The sequence below is a fragment of the Leucopleurus acutus genome, assembly GCF_964270905.1.
Source record: "Leucopleurus acutus genome assembly, chromosome: 17".
Taxonomy (NCBI): Eukaryota; Metazoa; Chordata; class Mammalia; order Artiodactyla; family Delphinidae; genus Leucopleurus; species Leucopleurus acutus.
Window position 1 is genome coordinate 800,854 of NC_139159.1, and position 23,162 is coordinate 824,015.

General features: G+C 40.9%; 1 protein-coding gene across 2 annotated transcripts in view; it reads left to right on the forward strand.

Moving 5' to 3' along the window:
- Positions 1 to 23,162, forward strand: part of UBE2V2 (ubiquitin conjugating enzyme E2 V2) — a 30,096-nt gene that overhangs the window by 2,182 nt on the left and 4,752 nt on the right. Inside the window, exons 1-3 of one of the 2 annotated variants that reach the window (XM_082858758.1) lie at positions 1,991 to 2,274; positions 14,660 to 14,808; positions 19,365 to 19,490. In XM_082858758.1, the coding sequence (XP_082714884.1) occupies positions 14,764 to 14,808; positions 19,365 to 19,490 (171 nt within the window). In that variant the 5' untranslated portion in view covers positions 1,991 to 2,274; positions 14,660 to 14,763. Of the gene's footprint in view, positions 1 to 1,990; positions 2,275 to 14,659; positions 14,809 to 19,364; positions 19,491 to 23,162 lie in introns of those variants that run through there. The other variant, XM_082858757.1, reaches the window with a different exon arrangement.

Consider the following 23,162-nt stretch of genomic DNA (forward strand, 5'->3'; position numbering starts at 1 on the left):
CTGGAGGAAAAATTGGCAGGAAGAATTCTAACTAGACTGAGACCTCTAAGCTGACCGATATGATACTTTGCCATACCATTTGGTCCTCTTTGTTTTGCAGTTGAGTAAACTGAGGCCTGAGGAAATATAAGGTTTTACATAGTTGGTTAGCAGTAGAGTCCAGATCAGAATCAGGTTTTTTACCCTCAGTCTAGTGCTTTTTCCATCGTGAGCAATTATGAATTTGGAATAATCCTGAAATCAGGAATCTTACTTCCTTTTAGGCTTGAGAGTGGCTTTCATACTTCTCTTCCTAGCAGAATCCTTGTTTCAGACTGTCAGATGCTTCTCGTGGACAGAAGTAGGGCTATGGTGGAGACCCCACTGGCTAGGTTCCTCTTTCCCAAGAGACAGTCACCTCGGGGGTCAAGATGATTTCATAGGACACGGCTTAAGAAACACGACTCTTTGGGATAGAAATTTGTTAGTATATTTAGTACCTGTGATTCAAAAATTTAATCACATCTCAGCACTAAAAGAAGTATTAATGTTAGATTAAAAAGTGTGGTAAGTCTACGTAAGCCATATAGGTGGAAAACAACCACAGTGAAGCCTAATTACCTTTTTCAGAAGTGGGAAGCATTATGTTTACTGGAACAGGAACTGGGTTGGCTGTGTTTTGATTCCCCTGCTGCCCTGGTAGATTGCCACGCTAGGCGTGCAGTGAGTCTCATAAGCCTTGCTTTTCCGTCTCTTCTATGAAAAGTTTGGACTACATGATTTTGTTTGTTTTCCCCATCTTCAGGATGAAGATTTGTGGATATGGGCAGAACTTGGGAGTAGTAATAGAAGAAGAGATTTGCAGGTGTAAATCATAGAACCTGGAAATTAAACAATACAAGAGCTGAACTGTAATAGTCCAGGGTATTTCCCTCTTGAGACTTTAATAACAGGCCTGGTAGATTTGTCTATGTGAGTTAGGAACCTGGGTGCTCTTGACGTATGTTTGCTCTTGATAATATCGTCAGGCAATACAACCTATCAGCAGTCCTCCCTTTGCATGGTAGTTTGGGTGGCATACTGAAACTGTTCAGAGCAATCTTACTAAGTGAGAAAAATTATGATTATTCTGTGACCTTTGAAAATGTTTGCTGAAACATTGAAAATTCCTGGGGTTACAAGCATATAGGAAAAATGGAAAAAATAGTAAAACTAACATTTGTTTAGTACACTGTAGTTTAAACGTGAGAGATTAAGAACTAGTGTTTTTGGTTATAAAACGCTTGTCAAGATTAGTTTGAACAATGCTTGCCTTATCTTTTTATCGTATAACTTATGTGGAACAAGTATCTTTTCTGTGCTTTGGTGAATTGTCATACTCCAAAATTTGGATCTGCTTCCAGTATTTTGTCATTTGTGCTTTCAGTGTTAGGAAATATCTCTGAGAGTTTCTTTATTGTGAAGTTTTTCACTTCCTCTGGGACACGGTCATCCTTTTCCTACATCTCCTGTCCTCATTTATGTCAATAAGCTCATGTTCACAGAATTCCTCTGCCTGCTCTTCCGGAGTCTCTCCAATGTTCCCACGGTCAAATTTCTTCTGTGACTCTCTTTACATTTGTTCAGATTTCACTTCTTGTGTTGCCAGTTCTTGTTTCTTTGCTGGACTTTCACCTTTTTTTTTTTTGCGATATGCGGGCCTCTCACTGTTGTGGCCTCTCCCGCTGCGGAGCACAGGCTCCGGACGCGCAGGCTCAGCGGCCGTGGCTCACGGGCCCAGCCGCTCCGCGGCATGTGGGATCCTCCCGGACCGGGGCACGAACCCGTGTCCCCCGCATCGGCAGGCGGACTCTCAACCACTGCGCCACCAGGGAAGCCCTGGACTTTCACCTTTGTTGGCTATTTTTATGGACTGTCACTGGTAGACAAGGAGGCAACTCTATTCCATGCTTTGCTCTCTGTTAACTGAGTAAGAGAAGTGCAGTGAGCCTCAGGTACACACTGAAAGCTGTGAAGTGCTGGCTGCTGGTCGGGACTGCTCCTCTGTCACTCACATGGTGACCTGTGGACTGAGGAGCTAGCAGCCACGTGTGAGCTCTGTGCGCGTACTCATTGCGTACCATGGAGACTGGAGTCTGAACCCTGTTGTTGGGGGACTGGTGTCTCGCTAAACCACGGTAACTGAAAGTCACGCGTGTGGAAACCATGAAAAGCGGAGATTGCCCATATGTGGAAACGTCCACTTAGCAAGTATTTGGGGAGCTGTTTGACGCAAAACTTCAAAATGGATGTGAGGTATGTAGACTAGAACAAATGGAATGAAATCCAGTGTTCAAAAGTTTGTTTCAGGGGCTTCCCTGGTGGCGCAGTGGTTGAGAGTCCGCCTGCCGATGCAGGGGACGCAGGTTCGTGCCCCGGTCTGGGAAGATCCCACATGCCCTGCGCGTCCGGAGCCTGTGCTCCGCAACGGGAGAGGCCACAACAGTGAGAGGCCCGCGTATGAAAAAGTTTGTTTCAAAAGTAGTTAACTGTTTTAAAAGAGCAGATGTATTTATAAGTAAATCTTTGAGATATTATTGTAAGATGGGACTTCAGGACTGGGTTTGGAAGTGTATTCTTGTTTACACAGTCTTTGCTGACTTGTGTAAGAGCAGATGTTATTTTCAGTTTAAGTTGGAACTCAGCAAAGTTTGAAACTACAGAAGGGGAGAGAGGCCCTTATGGCTTGTATAGGTCCTTATACATATATGGGAATAGTAGTGCTCATGGAAAGTACATTATGAATCATTTAGGCTCTAGGCAAAGTATATTTTATAGATGAGCGCTATCTAGATATGAAATGGCTTTCACAAGATTACTTAGCTAGATGCTGAGTCCAGAGCTAGTTCCTTGATTACAGGTTCTTTGATTCTGCTTCTGTATCACGCTGTGTTCTATAAACTTTTTGGTTGCTTCATGTAAGTGGAATCATACAGCATTTGTCTTTGTGACTTATTTCTCAGCATAATACTCTCTAGGTCCATCCGTGTTGTCGCAGATGGCAAGATTTCATTCTTTTTTATGGCTGAATGGTATTACAGTGTATTTGTGTGTGTGTGCGCGCACGCACGTGTGTGCACCTTCCACATCATCTTTATCCATTCATGTATTGATGGGAACTTACGTTGCTTGCATATCTTGGCTATTGTGCATAATGCTGCAGTGAACATAAGGGTGCATATATCTTTTTGAAATAGTGCTTTTGTTCTCTTTGGATAAATAGCCAGGAGTAGAATTGCTGAATTGTATGGTAGCTCTATTTTTAATTTTTTGAGGGCCTTCCGTACTGTTTTCCATAGTGGCTGCACCAATTTACATTCCCACCAACAGTGCACAAGGGTTCCGTTTTCTCCACATTCTTGCCAACTTGTTTTTTGTTGTCTTTTTGATGACAGCAGTTCTGACAGGTGTGAGGTGGTGTCTCATTGTGGTTTTGATTTGCATTTCCCTGATGATTAGTGATGTTGAGCACCGTCTTCTCATGTGCCTGTTGGCCATCTGTGTGTCTTTGGAAAGATGTCTTATTCAGATCCTCTGCCCATTTTTTAAATCAGGTTGCTTTTTTGGATGTTGAGTAGTATGAGTTCTTTGTATATTTTGGATATTAATCCCTTATCAGACGTAGTGTTTGCCAATGTCTTCTCCCATCCTGTTGGCTTCCTTTGTGTTATGTTGATAGTTTCCTCCACCGTGCCAAACTTTTAGTTTGATGTAGTCTCATTTGCTTATTCTTGCTTTTTTTTCCCCTTGCCTGAGGAGACATCCAAAAAATTATTGCTAAGACTGATGTCAAAGAGCATACTGCCTAAGTTTTCTTCTAGAAATTTTAAGGCTTCAGGTGTTACATTTAAGTCGTTGATGGATTTTGAGTTTACTTTTGTGTGTGGTATGAGGGAGTAGTCCGGTTTGATTCTTGTGCATGTAGCTGTCCGGTTTCCCCAGCACCATTTATTGAAGTCACTGTCTTCATTGTATGTTCTTGTCTCCTTTGTTGTAGATTAATTGCGCACATAAGTGTGGGTTCATTTCTGGTTTGCCCGTCTTAAAAAATTTGCGTTATTTGTCTCTTTATTGTTGAGTAGTAAGAGTTCTTATATATTCTAGATACAAGTTCCTTATTAGATGTACGGTTTGTAAATATTTTCTCTCTGTAGGTTTTTTGGTTTTTTTGATGGTATCCTTTGAAACCCCAAAGTTTTAAATTTTGATAAAGTCCAATTTATCTATTTTTTTCTACTTTATTAAGATGAAAAGTCTGGCTTTTGGTATGTACTTCATCGTCTACCTGACTCTTTGTTTTAAAAACATCATGTTGACATATGTAAGTTCTAAGTGATGGTCTGGTTATGATTATTATACAGGATTACCACATGACAGAGGGTAGGAGTCTAAGCCCTGCCTTGCCAGGTGTGAGGTTTAATGTTACATTAACAGAGTTATATAGCCAGATAGCAGGCATGCTTCAAGCAGGTTATTCTTTGTATGTAATTATGCCATAGATTTTTTTCAGTCTAGTGACTGGAATGTTACTGAAAAGTACCAACAATGCATAGCTTGGTTTACTGTTTGTTATTCATGGTAGTGTCACCTGCTAACTAAATTATCGGTTACAGTTTACTAAACAGTATTGATGTAAGTGGTTGTTTCCTGAGAGGATATACTTAAGTTATTGAAAAGTTTTAAATTTTCTCAAGTGTTCACCCTGCCAGCAGTGACTTGGCGGGATACTTCCTTTGCTTCTAACTGCAGCTCCCTGGTGCCACAGGAGAGCCCCTGTACCCTGTAGGTGGTCTCCGGGAGGGAGAGGGGGAGGTGTGCCAGTCCTCACTCCACTTGGAAGTTCCTGCTGGAGAGGAAGCAGAGTATGTTGTGGTTCACCTAGCTTTCTGCCACTCCCGAGCTTATTCTCAGGGAGGCATTCCTTCTGAGTTCTGAAGTAAACATTGCTCGCAGGTTTCCTGGAGAATATTAAGTAACTCGGTTCTCCCTGGTTAGTCTGCCTCATTGAGATAGCAGTAGTGTTCTGAGCACCCATCACCACCGCCAAGATGCTGGGGAAAGGATTCAGTGTTCAGAATCGGCATCACCTGCTTCAGGACTGGCCCGTAAGTGTCGACAGAAAGGTTGAAAGTAAGCGTCTGCCATAAACGCACCACGTGTTTATTGAGTGCCTCCGATGTTGTCATTTCCTTATGGTGCAGTTTCTATGTGAGTGATTTAATAATGAGAAAACAAATGGCTCAAGTAAAATCTAGCTTTCCCCCTTTGTGTATGATGATGTTTTACTTTTAAATTTTGTTTTGAGTTTACTTTTCTGAAGTGAAGCGGTACTAAAAGGATATTTTGTGTTCAAATACTTTCATTAAATAAACACATGAAGCTGCATATTTTCTCCTTACCTGAGTTAGTATACAGCACATAGGCCGTAAGAAGAGTTGGAGAATTTTGGGAGAGTGGCTGGGGACAGAGTGGTTTTGGCTGTCACCTAAAGAGTACCAGTAGCATGGTTCACATTCTACTGCACATAATGCAGCTTCCGTACCACGGGTTCGAGGCACTTTGCAAATCCTTTAATCCAGAGGATTTGTGTTTGAAGGTATAGTACAGATGCTTCAGATCTACGTTTGATTTGAAATTTTTTTCAGATTTATTTTCATCTGCCATATTTCATCAATTCTAAGACAAATTTTAATATCTGAAATGGATATATGGCTTCAAACAGTGATTTAGTCCTATGATTTGGGGGCTGACTGTGTGGTTTTGCCAGTCTCCCTTCACCTGACGGTGGGCTGGGCCTTGTGCCCAGGTGCCTTAGTTCTAGTCCGCATGGCCACTCCAGGTGCTCTGTTTGGACTTCCTCGCATCCCAGTAGTGTCTGGGAGGTCAGAATTTGTATGGTGGTTGGCTTCCAAGAAAACCAAACAGAAGCTATAGGGCTCTGACGAGGCTCGTCCCAGCCCAGAACCGCACCAGCATTGCGTTCTGTCGAAACAAGTGGCAAGGCCAGCCCAGAGTCGGGGGGGAGGGGAGTAGCCCTGGCCTCTGACCAGGAGGGCGCGTGCCTGGAGACAGGAGACAGGTTGTTCACAGCTGGCTACACTCCCTGTGCTTTGTTCTTGAGGGTGGATTTCACAGACTGGAGTATAAATCAAAGTGTATAAATATTTTAAAATTCTTGTTATATTTTGTTAAATTACCTCTTCAGCAAGGTGTAGTCAATTTCCAGTGATGTGTAAGGATGGATAAATGTAGTCTATCCACTGTCTTGCCGGCATTGTGTTTACTGTGCTTTTAATTTTATTTTTTGATGGGAGTACAGTAATGTCATTTTTTTTTTTTTAAGGCTGCATGTTTTTCTTATTTTCTCTTTTGGTTCATTTTCTTTTTTTTTTTTTTAACATCTTTATTGGGGTATAATTGCTTTACAATGGTGTGTTAGTTTCTGCTGTATAACAAAGTGAATCAGTTATACATATACATATGTTCCCATATCTTTCCCTCTTGTGTCTCCCTCCCTCTGGTTCATTTTCTTGTTGGATTATCAGTTGTATTTCATATCTGTCTATGAAATACATATTATCCATTTACTACTTCAGTGTAACTGGTTATTGATGATATAGAGTTTTAATATTTTAAAAATCAACTTAAAATTTTTATACCTTATGTTTATTACTTTTTCCCTTTTGCTTTTTTTGCTTTTTGTTTTTGACTTCTTAGGAAAGGGTCATGTCTGATGTTCTGAAACAGTCCTCCAGATGGAATTCAGGAATCCTAAACTTGGGAGGAGCTTTAGGAATAACGTGGTTCTGCAAGGGTTCTGAAGCTGAGGATGGAGGTGGGGCAGAGACCTGGGGACAGCATTTCTCCTTTCTCTCCAGTCCAGCCGGACCCCTCCTGAAGTAGGCTTCTATGTGCGGGTCAGTGAGCTGGGTTGGGGTGGGCTCATGTAGTTTAGTCCCGCATTTTACATCAAAGTACGCAGAGTGGAAGAAAAAGACACTTTACCCAAAGTCACCTGTCTAGTTTTGTGATAGAGCAAAACTACTGCTTTAGGAAACTTTCCTGTTGCTTTTGTCATCTAAATGCCTCTCATACGCTGTGATTTCTGTGTCTTGCTGCCCTGATAGGCTGTCGACTCCATGAGGGCTGGGACTGTCAGTGTGAGATCCCACGGCCTAGCACAGTTTCTAGCTCGTGCTTGATGTTTAGTTTTAGTTATTGGAAATAAATAAAATCACAGAATTACAACAATAAAACGAACCACATTTTTCTTAGTGGAGGCATTTAAAGTTTTTTTCCCTGATTGCTCTTTCATCACAGCCGATGTTGTTCTCCCCTCTGCCCTCCTGTCCTTGAAGTCTGTGCTTAAACCCCTCCCTTGGTCTTCACCGCCGCAGGTGAAGTCTGAATTTGCAAGCACACCTGCCCTTCCAGGCAGTTTCTGGCTCTTTGCTCATTTATCCTCAACTGCCAGGATCTCCGTGAATGTTACCAGTTTCCTCCCAGAGTTGTACCAGTTTATGCCAACCTCAGCAGTGAATGAGCCTCCATCTCTACATCTTCGTCAAACCAAGTATTGCCAGACTTAATATTTGTCAGTCTGGTGGAGAGTCATTATGGTTTAATTCATGTTTCCCCTGATTACTGTGGAGGTTGAGCACCCTTTTTATATGTTTATTGTACATCCCTGTTTCCACTCCTGTGAACCTCCTTATTCACTGTTTTGTTTTCCTCGTTGAATCATAGGATGAATTCTTTGTATATTTTGGATGCTGACATTTCCTGGTTATGTTCCTCATAACAGTTTGTGGCTCTTTTGTCAAGTTGGTTTTTAAATTTTAGTCAAGTTTATCAATCTTCTGGTTTGTGCTTTTTTAAAAGAAATCCTTTCTTATATCCCAAGGTCGGAGGATATCATATATTTTCCTAAAGTCTTATGTTTTGCTCTTCACATTTAGGCATTTAATATGCCTAGGATTGATTTTCATGTATGCTGTGAGATAGGGATCGAATTTATTTTTCCATGTGGATAAAATTTTCTAACATCATTTACCGAACAGTCCAGTCCATTCTTTCCCTATTTTTTTGTTTTGAAATAATTTCAGGTTTACAGAAAAGTTACATGAACAGCATGAGGAAATCCTGCCCCATGCTAATTAAGGTTTGTGCATGTGCTTGCGTGTGTACTCTCTTTCCCTCTTTACCCGCTCCGCCACAGACACATTTTTTTTAATGAACCATTTGAGAATAAGTTATAGACATGCCCCTCTTCGCTGCTAAATACTTCACTGTGTATGTACTGAAGTCCAGGACGTTCTCTTACTTGACAGTATAATTATCAAAATCAAGAAATTAACTTTGATACCGAACTTTTATCTCTGGGCCCTGTTCAGACAGCCAGTTTTCCGCTAATGTTCTTTAAAACAAAATAATTACATATATATTTTTCTGGTACATGATTCAAGATTGGTCTTCTTTTAGTGTGGATTCCTGCTGACTCTTTCTTTCTTTCTTTCTTTTTTTTTGCTGTGGACCATTTTTTAAAGTTTTTATTGAATTTATTGCAGTATTGCTTCTGTTTTCTGTTTTGGTTTTTTGGCCACGAGGTGTGTGGGATCCTAGCTCTGACCAGGGACCGAACCTGCACCCCCTGCTTTGGAAGGCAAAGTCTCAACCTCTGGATTGCCAGGAAAGTCCCCCTGCCGACTCTTAATGCTGCCTTTGTTACATATCCTGTTTTCATACATGCATGTATCTGTTTGGGGGCTTTCTTTTTCATTAGTTTGTCGATTCTTGCACTGACTTCACATTATCTTAATTACTTTCTTTGGCTGATGGGGAAGTCTTAATATCTAGGGAAGTTATCCCCTCTGTTTTCTTTTTCTTTAAAAGTTTTCTCCAAACTCCTGCTCCTTAAGTTTTCCATAAGAATATTAGGACTCTTTGTTCTGTTCCAAGAACAGTGCTATTGGAATTTCAGTTTAAATTGTAAGAATCTGTGGATTAGTTTGAGGAGAACTTATGTATTTGCAGTGAGTTTCTCATGTAGGCAGATGGCTCTGTTTATTCAGTTTTTTGACATTCTTTGCTTATGTTTTTTAATTTTCCCCACTGACGTCCTGAATATTTTCACCTACTCTCTCCCTGAATGGTTTCTTTTATGTTGCACCTGGAGAGTTTCTTCTTCAAGGAGACCTTCCTTGTCTGTTCTTTGGGGTTGGTTGTCCTTCCTAGGTGTCCCCAGAGGATGTTTTACTTTGTGTTGTTCTATCTCTTTAACTGTCCTCCTCTCATAGACTGTAAACTTCTTGAGGGCAAACAAAGGTTTTGGTCCTCCTGGTATCAAGTGCCTAGCATAGTAACGACATCCAGTAGTCAGAGGTTTATTGAGTGAAGGGATGAATTAATGTAGAAGTAATGGATATGATCAAAAAGGTTTCCCAGTGCTTTGATGCCTAATGCATGTTCCTCTACATGTGGTGTTTTCCTAATTTTGTTTCATCCCATTAAGGAAGAAAAGAATGTTAAAACCAAACAAATAATTTGAGTCTTAAATTTCTGAAAAATTAGAAAATATTATTCACAGAGAGCTTTTATAAATGCTTCTGTTAATATATAATTTTAAGCAATGCAAAATCAGAAGGTAAGTCCCTATTTCTTAGACTTGAATTTTAAAACTCTCTTTATGATGTTTTTGTTTATATAGTGAATTTCAACAATGTGTATATTTTGAAAAATATGTGTTTTAAGTCGTACACATTCTGAAGTTTCCCTGCTTTCTTTTTTATTTTCTGAAGTATGCAGTATACAGTAATGGAAACAGTTGTACTCATGCTGAGAAATGTGAATTTCACTTTTGACTCAGCTACTGGCTTGCCATGATCCTGAGTGAGTTACTTCATGTCTTTGATCTTTGTGAAAATGTGGATATATCTGCCCATCATACCTCAAAAGATATTTCCCTTATTCAGTTAGATGACTGTATGGGAAAGTACTTTGAAAAATATAAAATGACAGTTATATTATTTCCCTGGATAGGGAAATATTTGCCTTCGCGCACACCCAGGTGTGTGATACATGGAAAGGCTCTTTTTACCAACGTTCAGAGCAGGATTTATTTTTGGCAGTTGCCCCCACAGCTGGTCATGACATGTTCCTCCTCCCATCAGATTTGCAGGGCCAGGGATGTGCGTGCCATCCAGGACTGAGGGGAGGGAGTGAGAGTAATGGCGGGCAGCTTGGGCTTTGAGACTTGTTCCCTCCTCGCCTCCCCCACTCGCTCTCCATGTTTTCAGGGTGAACCTTGCAAAATCACTTTCTGTTGATCACAGAGATGCCTGAACATCAGCAGTTTCACTCATGTGGCCCAACCTAGTAGTTTAAGCCTTAATTTTCTTACTTAGTGAAATGGTGATGTTAAAACAACATACGGTAAAATTTAATGCTTCTGCCTGTAAAGCTTTTAGCAAATGTCTGTCACATAGGAGGTGCTCAATAAATATGTCCATTTTAACTAAGTCAGCCTGCTGGGAGTTTGCGGGGACTCCGAACTCCCAGAGTGGGATGGGAAGCAAGCACTCAGATTACAAGTGGGACTGTTCAGGAGTTCCATCTTAGCAGCGTGCCTCCTCAGGTGTGTCGAAGGGTGACAGAAGCCCAAGCGCCTAAGAGAACTCAGCAGGGGCAGTTACGCAGCCTGGCCGGCCCATAAGCTGGGCGCCCCGACACTCCCTCCCCTAACCTACCACCGTCACTCTGGGCGTGTAGTGCGGGGAGCCGGGGTGTTCGTGAGGACCAGCTACCTAGGGCTGGAAAGCAGATAAGATGGAAGAAATTCATTCTGTTTGTATGGGGGTTTTCCTTTCATTTCTGTAGGTGATGATGATTCACCTGGTCAAATAGTGTGAAAGGGTGCCCAGTGAAGTCCTGCCCACCCCGTTCCCCAACATGACTAATATTATTTGCCAGGACATTTAAAAATGGTACTTGATTATGCTTATATAGAAACATGTTTGTAAGTGAGGAAAAGAGCAAGTTACAAAATGATGAGTCATGATATCATTTGGGAAAAAACACAGAAACCATATATTACTATATATCGAAAGTAATCTGGAAAGAAGTAACACTGAAATGTTCATAGTTATCTATTTTGGGTTTGCTGCATCCCGGAGTGTAGAGCTGGATTCACCCGGCCCTCTTCAGAACTATACCACCTCATCTTTTTTTTTTTTTTTTTTTAGTGTTATCAGAGCTTTCTTAATTTAGATGGTTGGTTGCAAAGTGATGTTAAATTTGCTTTGCTGTCATTTCTTATGTTTGTGTGGATAGATTGACAGATTTATTACTGTTTAAGGTTTTATTTGGACTTTTTTCCTTATAACTGAAAAAAGTAAAAATATTTATGAGTTATAATTGGGAAATCCATGTTCCTAATAAACAGCATTTCAAGACTCATTCTAGTTTTTATTTGGCAGTGTTTATGCCTTTACTTTTGGTATTGTGGGAATTAAAGTTACATTATTAGGAATCAGATAGCCTTGAGATTAAAAACTGGAAGCATGTTTTCTAGGTTGTTTGCATTCAGCATTTTGCTTTTGAATAATATTATTTTGGGTCTTACGTCTTATGAATGGAGGTTCATTGTAATGTAGTAAGGAGGAGACTAGATTAGTGGATGCCTGGAGACTTGGGTTTTTGACTTGGTTTGGTAACTAACTGGTAGTTAAGTGACTTTAGGATTATCACCTAACTTTTCCTGGTGAGAATTTTCTTTTCTCTAAAGAGTTAGGTTTTGGACTGGATGGTCTCTGAGGATTTTTTTCTTTTAATGAAGATCCCAGACTAAGGGATTAAAGTATTTAAAACTATTAAACAACAACAGTAATAACAACAACATGCACACATATACACACATAGGAAAAAGGCAAGCAGAACTAATAGAAGGCGGCTCAGTCATGGCAAGAGATCCAGAGGGCAGCTTATGTACACACTGCAACACTCACAGACCAACATCCCCATCTCGTGGTGTTTTCTCTTCACAGACATTAGTGCTTGGTTGAAATAAAACCAGAGTACTCTAGCCCTGAATTTAAAAATATAGCTCACTGGTGTTTGTTTTGAGTCTTATACTTTAAAAACAAAATAATCTTAGCTGCTATAATCTTTTAAATGTTAACATTGCCAATAACTGATCCATTAATCTTAGAACTGTTTCCCCAAAATGCAGCATAGAGAAATGGTGAAAAGTTTAGCAGTCACTAGGTTTATCACTTTTATGGCACTTATGTAAAAAGAAACATTACTTTTACATTGTTTACTCTGTAGTTTTGGATGCGCATAAAGCTCACCTGACTGAATTGTTAATAAAAGGGAGGCAACAAAATTCAACACAAATTTAGAATTTTTCTTCGGGAATGACTTCATAATGGTAAGGGTAATCAGGGTCCTTTAAGAAGCCTTTAAAAAGCAAGTCAGTAGCAATAGATGGTGGAGATTCTGACTGTGCAGCTGCAGGGAAGAACAGTTGTCCCAGTGTTATGTGCATAGAAACTTAGAGCTCAGGGGACTGTTTCCTGGGGGCCAACAGAGAGCTTGAATTCTCCCAACACGTAGATGGAGGTGAATGGAAGTTTTTTGTAATTTTATTTAATATGGACACTAAACTGGTCATAGTCAACATTTATTCTGTTTAAGATGGATACCTTGTTTAATTTTCACAGTGGTTCTTTGGAGCAGAAGCCACCGTGGTCTCCCTTTTATAGATGAGAAAACGGGGCCGGGGCCCCTGTCTGGGAGGCAGCGGCACTGGGAGCTGGCCTTGGGCAGCACCCACGATGCTGCCGGGATGGCTCGCTGTATAACCCACCGGTTAAGAGAGTGACTTTGGTCTAGAAACTGGGTTTTAATACTGGATCTGCTGCTTGTAACTGTGTGACCTTGGGTAGGTCACTTACTCTTCCAAACTTCAGTTTCTATAACTGTAAAATGAGTGCTTTTAGGATCAAATGGGATAATTTATTTAAAATAGCACACAGTGTACCCTGAACAAATGGTTATTACTAGTTATTGTAGTTGTGATAATGAGTACTCTTGTTTTTGTGATTTATAACAGCCCCATATTTCTGTGGCCCAAGATTTTCAAGCCTTTTTTATGAAGCACAGTACATTAAGTGGCTAGTTTTTTTTTTAATATAATTTATTTTATTTTTGGCTGCGTTGGGTCTTCATTGCGGTGCGCAGGCTTTCATTGTGGTGGCTTCTCTTGTTGCGGAACACAGGCTCTAGGTGCACGGGCTTCAGTAGTTGTGGCTCGCAGGCTCAGTAGTTGTGGCGCACGGACTTAGTTGCTCTGTGGCATGTGGGATCTTCCCGGACCAGGGATCGAACCCGTGTCCCCTGCATTGGCAGGCGGATTCATAACCACTGCACCACCAGGGAAGCCCCGTGGCTAGTGTTTTTAAGTTACAGTACTTATTGGCTTTCCATTATTTGTCCAGAAGCATTACTACAAATTAGTAACTGAAAGATGTTTTAGTTTCAGCAAGAGAGATAAGTTATACAAAATGACAGTCGCCTTAAAAGAGACGTCACTTTTTTTCCTGCCTCATGATTGTGTGTGTGCTTGCATGTGAGAGGGAGGGAGGGAGGGAGAGAGGCGGTGCTCCAGAGCCAGAAGGAGAGGGTCCTGATTTTTTTCAAGACTTGTGCAGTGGGCCTGGAGGGTGTTTCATGCTAGATGCTATTGAGAACACAGAAAACCACAGGGTCCATCCTCTAGAGAGGCCAGGCCAGTGATCGTAGGATAGGTTGTGATAAAGTGCACAAATCATGGTTGGTTCCAGGGGTTGGAGGTCAGAATGGTGGCAAAGACCAGGTTCAGTGAGAGTGAGGGAGTAGGGACCGTGAAAGGCTGGGGGTTCTAGGCAGAGAGGAACATTTCTGTGGTAAGACTTTAGAAGTAAGTAGAATGAGGAGGTCTAAAGAAGTGGAGGTGTGAGAAAGGCTGTTGGATTGTGAAACTGTTGCTGGGTTGGGCCCAGATGAGAAGGACATGTCTTAGGAAACATCCAGGAGGCTGGCTTTCCAGCCTCCAGCCTGCTGACGGGGGAGACGGGGCCCCCTGGTTATTAGGCAGCCAACAGACTGGCTCAAGACCGAGGGTGGGGTCAGCATTCTCAAAATAGTACCTCTTAGTGCATTTTTACAGATGGAACATAATTCTCTTCTTTGAAGATTACTGGAGAGTATATGCTAATGAAATGGAGCTTTTATGGACTTCCTGGTCACGCCTGTTTATTCGATGTCGTGTTCTTGGCTGAGGAACAGGAGTCTCAGTTATGGAAAAATAATGACTTACGATGATTCCCTTATGATTGATTTACGTCAGTTTAAAACTGATTGCTTAGGAATTTATATACATGTTCTGTACTGCTGTTAATGTTTGGAACAGTGCTTTCTTTAGCATTTTCATTTTGAAGGGTTTTTAGATTCAGCATTTTTGGGGGCAGAATGCTTTTTAAAGGGAATTTTGTCTTTTTGGGAAATAATTTTTAAAGGTTAATTTGGGAAAAGCTGAATTTGAATATGTGTAGCCCTTATAATTACGAGCTTTTTACATTTACATTGACATTCTTTTGTATAGGCGTTAAAGTTCCTCGTAATTTTCGCTTGTTGGAAGAACTTGAAGAAGGACAAAAAGGAGTAGGCGATGGTACGGTTAGCTGGGGCCTGGAAGATGATGAAGATATGACACTTACAAGGTGGACAGGCATGATTATTGGGCCACCAAGGGTCAGTGCTATAAATTACATATTTTTTTCTATTAATATTTATTGTCACTTTAGAGTAAGCATTTTATTTTATAATATTGATATTAAAATAAATAATTATGATAACTTTAACTGAAACACTTCCTCACCTTTTACTTATTTTGTATACATTTATTGATGCTTGATTTTCTGGAGGATTGGGGGGAAAAGACCGATACAATCATTGCTGCCAAAGTGTTTGCAGTTGAGTAGAGGAGAAGAAATGAACACAAATGATAGATTCTGAATATGGCAGAGAAAGTTCACTGCGGGACTTTAGAATATGTTTCTTCTAGCTGGAATAATTGAGGAAAGCTGAACAGTGGAGGAAGTTGCCTTTGGAATGAGCCTTAAAGGACTGGCTGGTAGGATTTCAGAAGGTGGTGATGGGGATGGAGAACATTCCAGATAGAGAGGAGAAAAGGTGAGGAAATGGAGGGGTATTTGGGAAGAGCAAAGAGTGTATTTTGATGTAACATGTTACTAACCCGCTGTGTGTGTCATCAGGGTTTCTAAATTGGTTTGTGTTGAGTGCACATTGCTGTTGGCCAGTGACAGTTGACTCGCCATGGAAATGTTCTGGCCTCCATGTTTTCATCTATAAAATATGTAGACGAGGCTGATTCTTGCATGTTTTCTAGCATTGCTGGCAACAGACCTGTTGTTTTATTCTTAGGTCTTTCTCAAGTTTATGACTTTCTATTTTTACTCAAAATCTTTTTCAGACTCTGGGAAATTTTTTTCTGCGTTGCATTCCTTACTCAAAGGCCCCATTTACTGCGCACCCTGCAGTGACTCTTGGAAATATGTATTGTATGTTTTTTGACTTGTTGGAAAGAACACAAATATGAAGGTTTTCTTAGTCTTTGGTTTTGTATATTGTTTGCTGCCTGTGATGGGAGCATTTCAACTGTTTTGCTGTTAGGTAGAGTTTAGATTTCCTCTTTATTTTTTCTAAAAGGAAAATGGTCAGGTAATTAGCAATGTTAACTTTAGAGAATGAATTAATGTATGTTTTGCATTTTCTGGTATTCCTTTGCAGAATTTGTGCACTCTGCTAAACTAACAAGTTCCCTCTTCCCTCCAGTGCTCTGATTTTTCCATAAGACATGTGAGGAAGGAAATAAAATCCTGATGGTTAGAATTCTTGATGTTTTATAACTTGGTATTTGTAATGAAAACCTTGATTTTCACTGCCTGTGAACAGTATCACCATATGGTCTTTTTGGTAAAAGTAAGTGCTTATAATAATGAGCATTCTTATCTAATGAACAGCTTGAAGATTGGACAGTCTGAACTGGGTGGAGTATACATTCGAAATGATTTACATTTGGTTTTTCTCCAGTCGCTACCTCTAAGAGACTTTAAGAGTGTTTTGGAGTTTGTGCATAAGACCCCCCATGATTCTGTGGGCTGCCCTGTAACCTAGTTCACAAGTCTCTCTCACCCAGTTGGGGTCATCAGCAGAACCCCCGAACTAGCTGTTTCCTGGTGTCACTGAACCACAGGAAGCTCGCTGAGTTGCTGTGCCCAGTGGGAGCCAAGGCTGCTGTAGGGTTGGATGGGGCTAGGCCTGCTTGCAGGGGGCGCAGAGACAGGATGCTGCCGCCTGCCGCTTTCTGCTGGTGGGGGTTGTCTTGGAGCCCCTTCCCCTTTCTGTGGAGCGGGAGGCACCCCTGAGAGGCCCTGTCCTTCCAGCCAGGCTTTCCAGCCAGGCTTCCCCGCCTGCTGAGGCCTGGGGGGCTGGGTGAGAGTGGGCGGTCCCAGCACTCATTCAGCTGCTCAGCTGCCTTTTAATAAAACCTGCAGGGGCGGCATCTCGGCTTGGTTGGTTTTTCTTTGGAAGGTGCCAGATTCAGAACAATTTTGTCCCCAGCTTTAGGGTAACAGGAGAATTCCTACCTCAGCATTCTGTTACTTGGTTAGTTGTTTTTATATGTTTTTTATATGTTACTAAGATCCCTGGTTTTTTATGTTTTTCCACTATTTATTTGGATTTATATAATTAGCGATTTTGTTTTTCCATATATGTTTGTGTATTAAATTTTCTAAGCAGTATTTTTTAGCATTAGATGTTTAGTAACATTTCCAAGTTTCCTTATATGTATACTTACTTTAGAAGTTTTGAGAATTAAATGAATTAATAATTAGACAATAAGAGAGTATGTGTAGTACATAATTAATAAACATTAGTTCCTTTTACTACTCTCTTTTCTGTCACTCTTTTGTTAGACAACAGAAAGACTTGGCTGTTAATTTAAAATTCAAGGGTGATGAAATTAATCGAAGGTACCAAAAGTTAGGATGTTTAATCATTGTAGGCTAGCTTAGATTGAGGTATAATTTGCATATAGTGAAATGCATAGATATTACCATGATTTTCGACAAATGGAGCCTGTTACCCGCACCCATGTCAAGATACAGAACATGTCTGTGCCGCCAGAAATTCCCTGTGCCCCTCCCCGCCCTGCCCCAGTCACTACTCCCTACCCCCTAGAGTAGTCTTGTGTGTTGTAGGACTTCGTGCCAGTGGAATCGTGCAGTGTGTGTGCTTAGAGGCCCGCTTCTTTTGACTTGGCATGTAACGTCTCGGGATCAGCTGTGTTGTTCCAAGAAGTGGGTAGTGGTGTGTTTCACAGAGATGCCACAGTGTGCTTATCGCTTCTCCTGATCACAGTACTCCCTGCCCATTACAAGTAAAGCTGCTGTGATTACAAGTCTTCTTGTGAACATAGGTTTGTTTCCATTTCTCTTGGATAAAATGCCTAGGAATGGAATTCCTACTTGGTAGGGGAGGTGTGTGCTTATTTATCTTTATAAGAAAATGCCATATTGTTTCCAAAATGATTATACCATTCCCTACAACCAGCAAAGTATGAGAGTTCTAGTTGTTTCCATGTACTTTGAGTATTTTTACAGTATGGAATTTCTCAGGGGCTATTTAAGAAAAATTTTTTTTCCTTTTATTTCTTTTTTTATTGAAGTATAGTTTATTTACAATGTTGTGTTAGTTTCAGGTGCACAGCAAAGTGATTCAGTTGTACATACATATGTATCTATTTTTTTTCAGATTCTTTTCCCTGGTAGGTTATTACAAAATATTGAGTATCGTTTTCCCTGTGCTCTACAGTAGGTCCTTGTTGGTTATCTATTTTATGTATAGTAGTGTGTATCTGTTAACCCCAAACTCCTAATTTGCCCCTCCCCCTGCCACTTTCCCCTTTGGTGACCATAAGTTTGCTTTTTATGTCTGTGAGTCTGTTTCTGTTTTGTATATAAGTTCATTTGTATCATTTAAAAAAATTATTATTATTTTTAACGCAAGTTTTCTAGAGAGGCTGCTGTGCATGTGATTGGAGAACGACAGACCAGATGATTTCCTTGACCTTTAGTCCTGTTTAAACCTCTCCAGGTCCTGGGCATATTATTAATATATGTTTGCTGTTAAACTTGGATGAGTTTTATCCAGCTGTTTCTTTTTTAAAATATTGAAATATATAATAATATATGTATAAGATTGTTGTATACATTTTAAATTACGGTAGTTTAATAACCCAGACCTGACCTCCACTTGGGAGAACTCTTACTTAAGGGAGAGGAAGCTGTGGATCAGTTGGGGTAAGTGAAATCTATAGATGGTTAACTTCTTTTTTCCCATGTTTATACAGGAATCAACAGGTATGAAATTTGTCACTTCCATTTATTTTTTTACTTTCTTGTTTTAATTGAACACTAATAAGCTTACCTAGTGAACAGAAGCCATAAGGATAAAGAAGAGTTAATTATAGGCATGAAAGTAAGCCTTGAAAAATCTAAAAGCATTAAGTCTGGTAGCTTTAAAATGGCTGTTTTATAATATGGTAATGTTCAACTTCTCGATTAAGAAACCCTGTTTTTAAATGATGTGGAAAAATAAAAGTTGGGTATTGTATCTCTGAATTTAGATAATGGAATTTAATGGACAACAAAATTAATGAAGTAGTAATGTAAATGTAACTAACAAGAGGCATGAATTAATTGTTCTAGTGCTGGACAATGGTATAATATGGTGTTTATACCAGAAGATATATTGATTGCTGTATAAATGGGGTAACCATATAATTTATTGTCCAGCCAGACCCTTTTGAGAATGAAATGAAGTATTATTAATAATTAATACAGGAGCAGTAAGAATAAACAGAATTGTCCTGGAAAAATGGGAACCTTTATATATGTGTGACACAGGTCAAGCCACAATATGGACTTTTTAGTAAAATCTGAATTTAAGTGGTCTGTTTTTTCCTTTTAATTTGTTATAGGCATTGTCTGTGCCACAAAAGCAAGTTCTGATCATTTTGATATTACTTTGTAGAATTATTTAATTTTGTAAAATCTCTACTTTTAAGTGTGCTTGCTGCCTTTTTTCTAGCCATATAGATCAAATAAATGCGTAGAAAAGTAAATTCTTGATCATACAAGTGGTAATATTAAGTACATTTATATTGTACTTTCCCTCTTGATTAGCACTTAAATATTATTATTATTATTTTTGCCTTCCAGACAAATTATGAAAACAGAATATATAGCCTGAAAGTAGAATGTGGACCTAAATACCCAGAAGCACCTCCATCAGTTAGATTTGTAACCAAAATTAATATGAATGGAGTAAATAATTCCAGTGGAATGGTAAGTTAAAGTAGTCATTTTATTCTTACATAACCTATAAATATATAGTCAGGAGAATGTTAAAACAACAACAACAAAAGGACCTTTGTTTAGCGGAAAGTCTAAAACAGTTTATCTCATGTTGTTTTTCTCTTTTGAATGGACCTTTCCTTAAGAACCTTTATGTACTAGCCTAGATAGAGGTGAGGGTTTTATTAATTGCTTCAGTAGTCATATTTCAGCTGAATCCTTGTTTGGTGATAAGAAAGTCATTATTTCTCTTTGAATTAACATTTTTCTTTAGGGTTAAGGTACATTGGTGAGATTAAAAGGATGGATATTCATGAAGAGGAGGTTTTTCTTTGAGGAACAAGTATGTCTGTACGGGAACAGACAGTCGTGGTTGAGCATGGTTGTTTAAAGCAAATAAATCAAAATGATGTGCTCTGCCTGACTCACAGAAGGAAGTGAGCGGAAATAATTTCCAGTACGAGTCTTAGGTTCACACGAGTACTAGAACTTGAAGCGAAGGCTCTTGAGGTGCCGTGTTGAGAGCACCCTCACATGCAGAATACGTGTCAGGAAGCATGATAACGTGATGATAGCATGAACATCATCTGTCATAGGAACAGAACGTTACCTTAACTTCTGTGTGCGCCTACTCATCCCGTCCCTGTGTTCCCTTTCCCCAGCAATGGTAATTAACACCTGGAGCATTTCTTTTGTGTTCTGTCACTTTTTCTTTATAGTTTTAGCCCAGGTGTCACATCTGTACAGCTAGCCTTCCTTCCTCTCTCCCTCTTTCCTTCTCTTCCGTGCATCATCCATCCCACACCATGAGTTTATACCATCATCTCCAGTTCTGTTCCAACACTGCAGGGTGTTTTTCAGATTTCATCCTTTCTATGCTTGTAGTTCTTGCCTTCAGTGGTGAGAAACCTGCTTTCTGTTGCCCAGTGTGTTTACCTGCATGTGCTCAGTCCCCCTGTGTGAAAGCACACTTCCAGCAGCAGGCTGGGTCCTGGACACACAGCTGGCCGTCCGGCCCCCACCCCACCCCAGGGCTCCAGGTGGGCTGGCTCCTCCCTGCTGGGTGCACCGGACAAAAAGCATGACCCTGACTGGAGGAGCGCTATTGGGCATCTCAGCCCTGGACCTGCTGGGCCACTCCCATACCTCCCTGCGTGCGGTGCGTGCGGGGCGCCAGCTGGTGCTGGGCCCTGAGAGTCCTCCCTGCCCTGCCTGCTAGGGCATCAGTCCATGGACATTTATTGTACAATGTGTTGATGCGTTCAGGTGTATAATCATCTTATCTTGTGGTTTCTATCTTTACACGTGTTTCTTGTTTCTTGCCTACTTTTGAAATGGCCATTCTCGATTCTTTTCATTGTTTCTGTTCTTCCAGTGGTTATTCTAGAAATTACAGCATGCATGCTTAACTATTTCTGTGTCAGTAATATTAGGAGATGTGATGGAAGGAGGATTACAAAACAGTTTGAATTTACAGAAGGGATATTGTTTAGGGAATTTCTTTTATGACATACAACTTTGCCTTTATGAGGAAGACATTTTTGTGAAATTTCTTTACCAGGAATAGCTGTTCTTCACAACTGCTGGTTTGTTTTCATATTATAGACTCTGCAAATTAGGTAATTCATAGTGAGTTCTACATTGTTGTGGGAACTAGGAAATTCAGGATTAAATTTCAGACCTGCCTTACGAGCTCATCTGATCTCATTTTGGACATTTTGCGTCCTTCTCTGCCTCTCCTCCTTAAACCCTCTAGCATTAAGGTCTGTTAGTCTTTGTTGAAAATGTAACTCGAGTCCGATTTTACTTTTCTCCTTACGTTGCCACCGAGTGAATGTTAGCCACCATCTCTTGTCTGGGCCCTGCACAGCCTCTCTGATTCTCCTGCTTTACCTCCCCCAGTCTTTACAAAGCAAGCAGCAGAGGGATCTTTCTGAGGCACAGGTTGTGTCCTGTCGCTTCTGTGCTTTAAAATCCTGCAGTGGCTTCAGCCACACGTGCACACTCTCTGCCCTGGCTCCCTGGGGGCTCACGGTGCTCGTGGCCCTGCACACCTTTCCTTTCGCCTCAAGACCGTTGCACTTTCTGTGCTTCCAGGGTGGACATCCTTACGGACTCTTTCTTCACTTCGCTGTGTAAGTGTCACTCTCAGAGAGTTCTGTCCTGACTCCCAGTCTGAACTGTGTCTGTTTTGTTACTCTGCTACAGTCACTCTTTTATTCTTCCCCTTTGTAGCAGTTACTATAAATTATCATTTTTCTCTTTGTTTTTATTTTTGGCGTTTTTAAAAGAATTGTTTCTAACACACAGGCAGGTTTTAGAGAATGATGTAACCAACATCCTCCACTTACCCTCCTCAAATCTTAACCTTTTTGTCTTATTTGTAACAGGTCTTTTTTTAAAGAAAGACTGCATTATACAGAGTTAACTTTGTGCCTTTCCCGGTTTCCCCTTTCTCTTTCCTCAGAGGTGGTTCCATCTCAGATTTGGCATTTATCGTTTCATGCATGGTTGTGTTTTTACTGTGCACGTTTGTGTATGCTTCTATGTTGTATCCCTTTTGTATGGACTCATATGTCAGTGACTTTTTTTTTTTTTTTTTTTGCATACGCGGGCCTCTCACTGTTGTGGCCTCTCCCGCTGCGGAGCACAGGCTCCGGACGCGCAGGCTCAGCGGCCGCGGCTCACGGGTCCAGCCACTCCGCGGCATGTGGGATCTTCCCGGACCGGGGCACGAACCCGTGTCCCCTGCATCGGCAGGTGGACCCTCAACCACTGCGCCACCAGGGAAGCCCAAGCTCAGATTTTTTAAGATAAAAGTTTCTCCGTTAAATTGCTGTAGAACTCTCTAAAGGCTACTCTGAATTTCTGTGTTTATCTTGTGGTGGACCAGTAAAAATCAGTGCAAGGCCATGGGCTGTTCCGTGAAAGGTGATTTCAGTGGCCCTGCTCTAGGACGTTCACGTACAAGTAGGATGTCTGCTGAGGTGGGGTCTGGGTGAGGCTTGTCTTCAGCTTGACTGACTTCCGCCCGGGCTCTTCCAGGGTTGTCCATGTCTGTCATGCTCACTGTGTGTAAGTGCCTGGACTGTCCATCCCTACCAACGCTTCATATAGTCAGGCTGGAGTGGGGACCTGGAAGCAGAGAAATTAAGTCCTGGTTTAATTATTGGAGCGTAGGTGTTTGTATAGAGTGACTGGATTAGGCATCAGGTTTTCTTTTGATTGATATTCATTGTGGTTTGATTTGCATTCCCCTAGTTAGGCACCTTTTCACCTGCTTATTGGCCATTTTTTTTTTACCCTCTTTGGAGAAATGTCTATTCAGAACCGTCTAAAACGACAAGGATTTATTGTCTCACAGTCTTTGTGGGCTGGGACTGTGGCCCAGGGCCTTTCACAGGGCTGCAGCCCACATGCCAGCCTGTGCTGTGGTCTCTGCTGAAAGCTCGACTGAGGAAGGATGCAGCTCCAGCCTCACTCACGTAGGTGTTGGCAGTAGTCAGGTTCTCAGTCAGCCTTCAGTTCCTTATACACTATAGCCAGAGGCCACAGAGCAGTTCACAGCACAGCAGCTGGTTTCCGTCTGCAAAGCAGGGGAGTGAAAGCAAGAAAGAGCAGGATGGAAGCTGGAGTATTTTTGTAGCTTAACGTCAGAAGTCA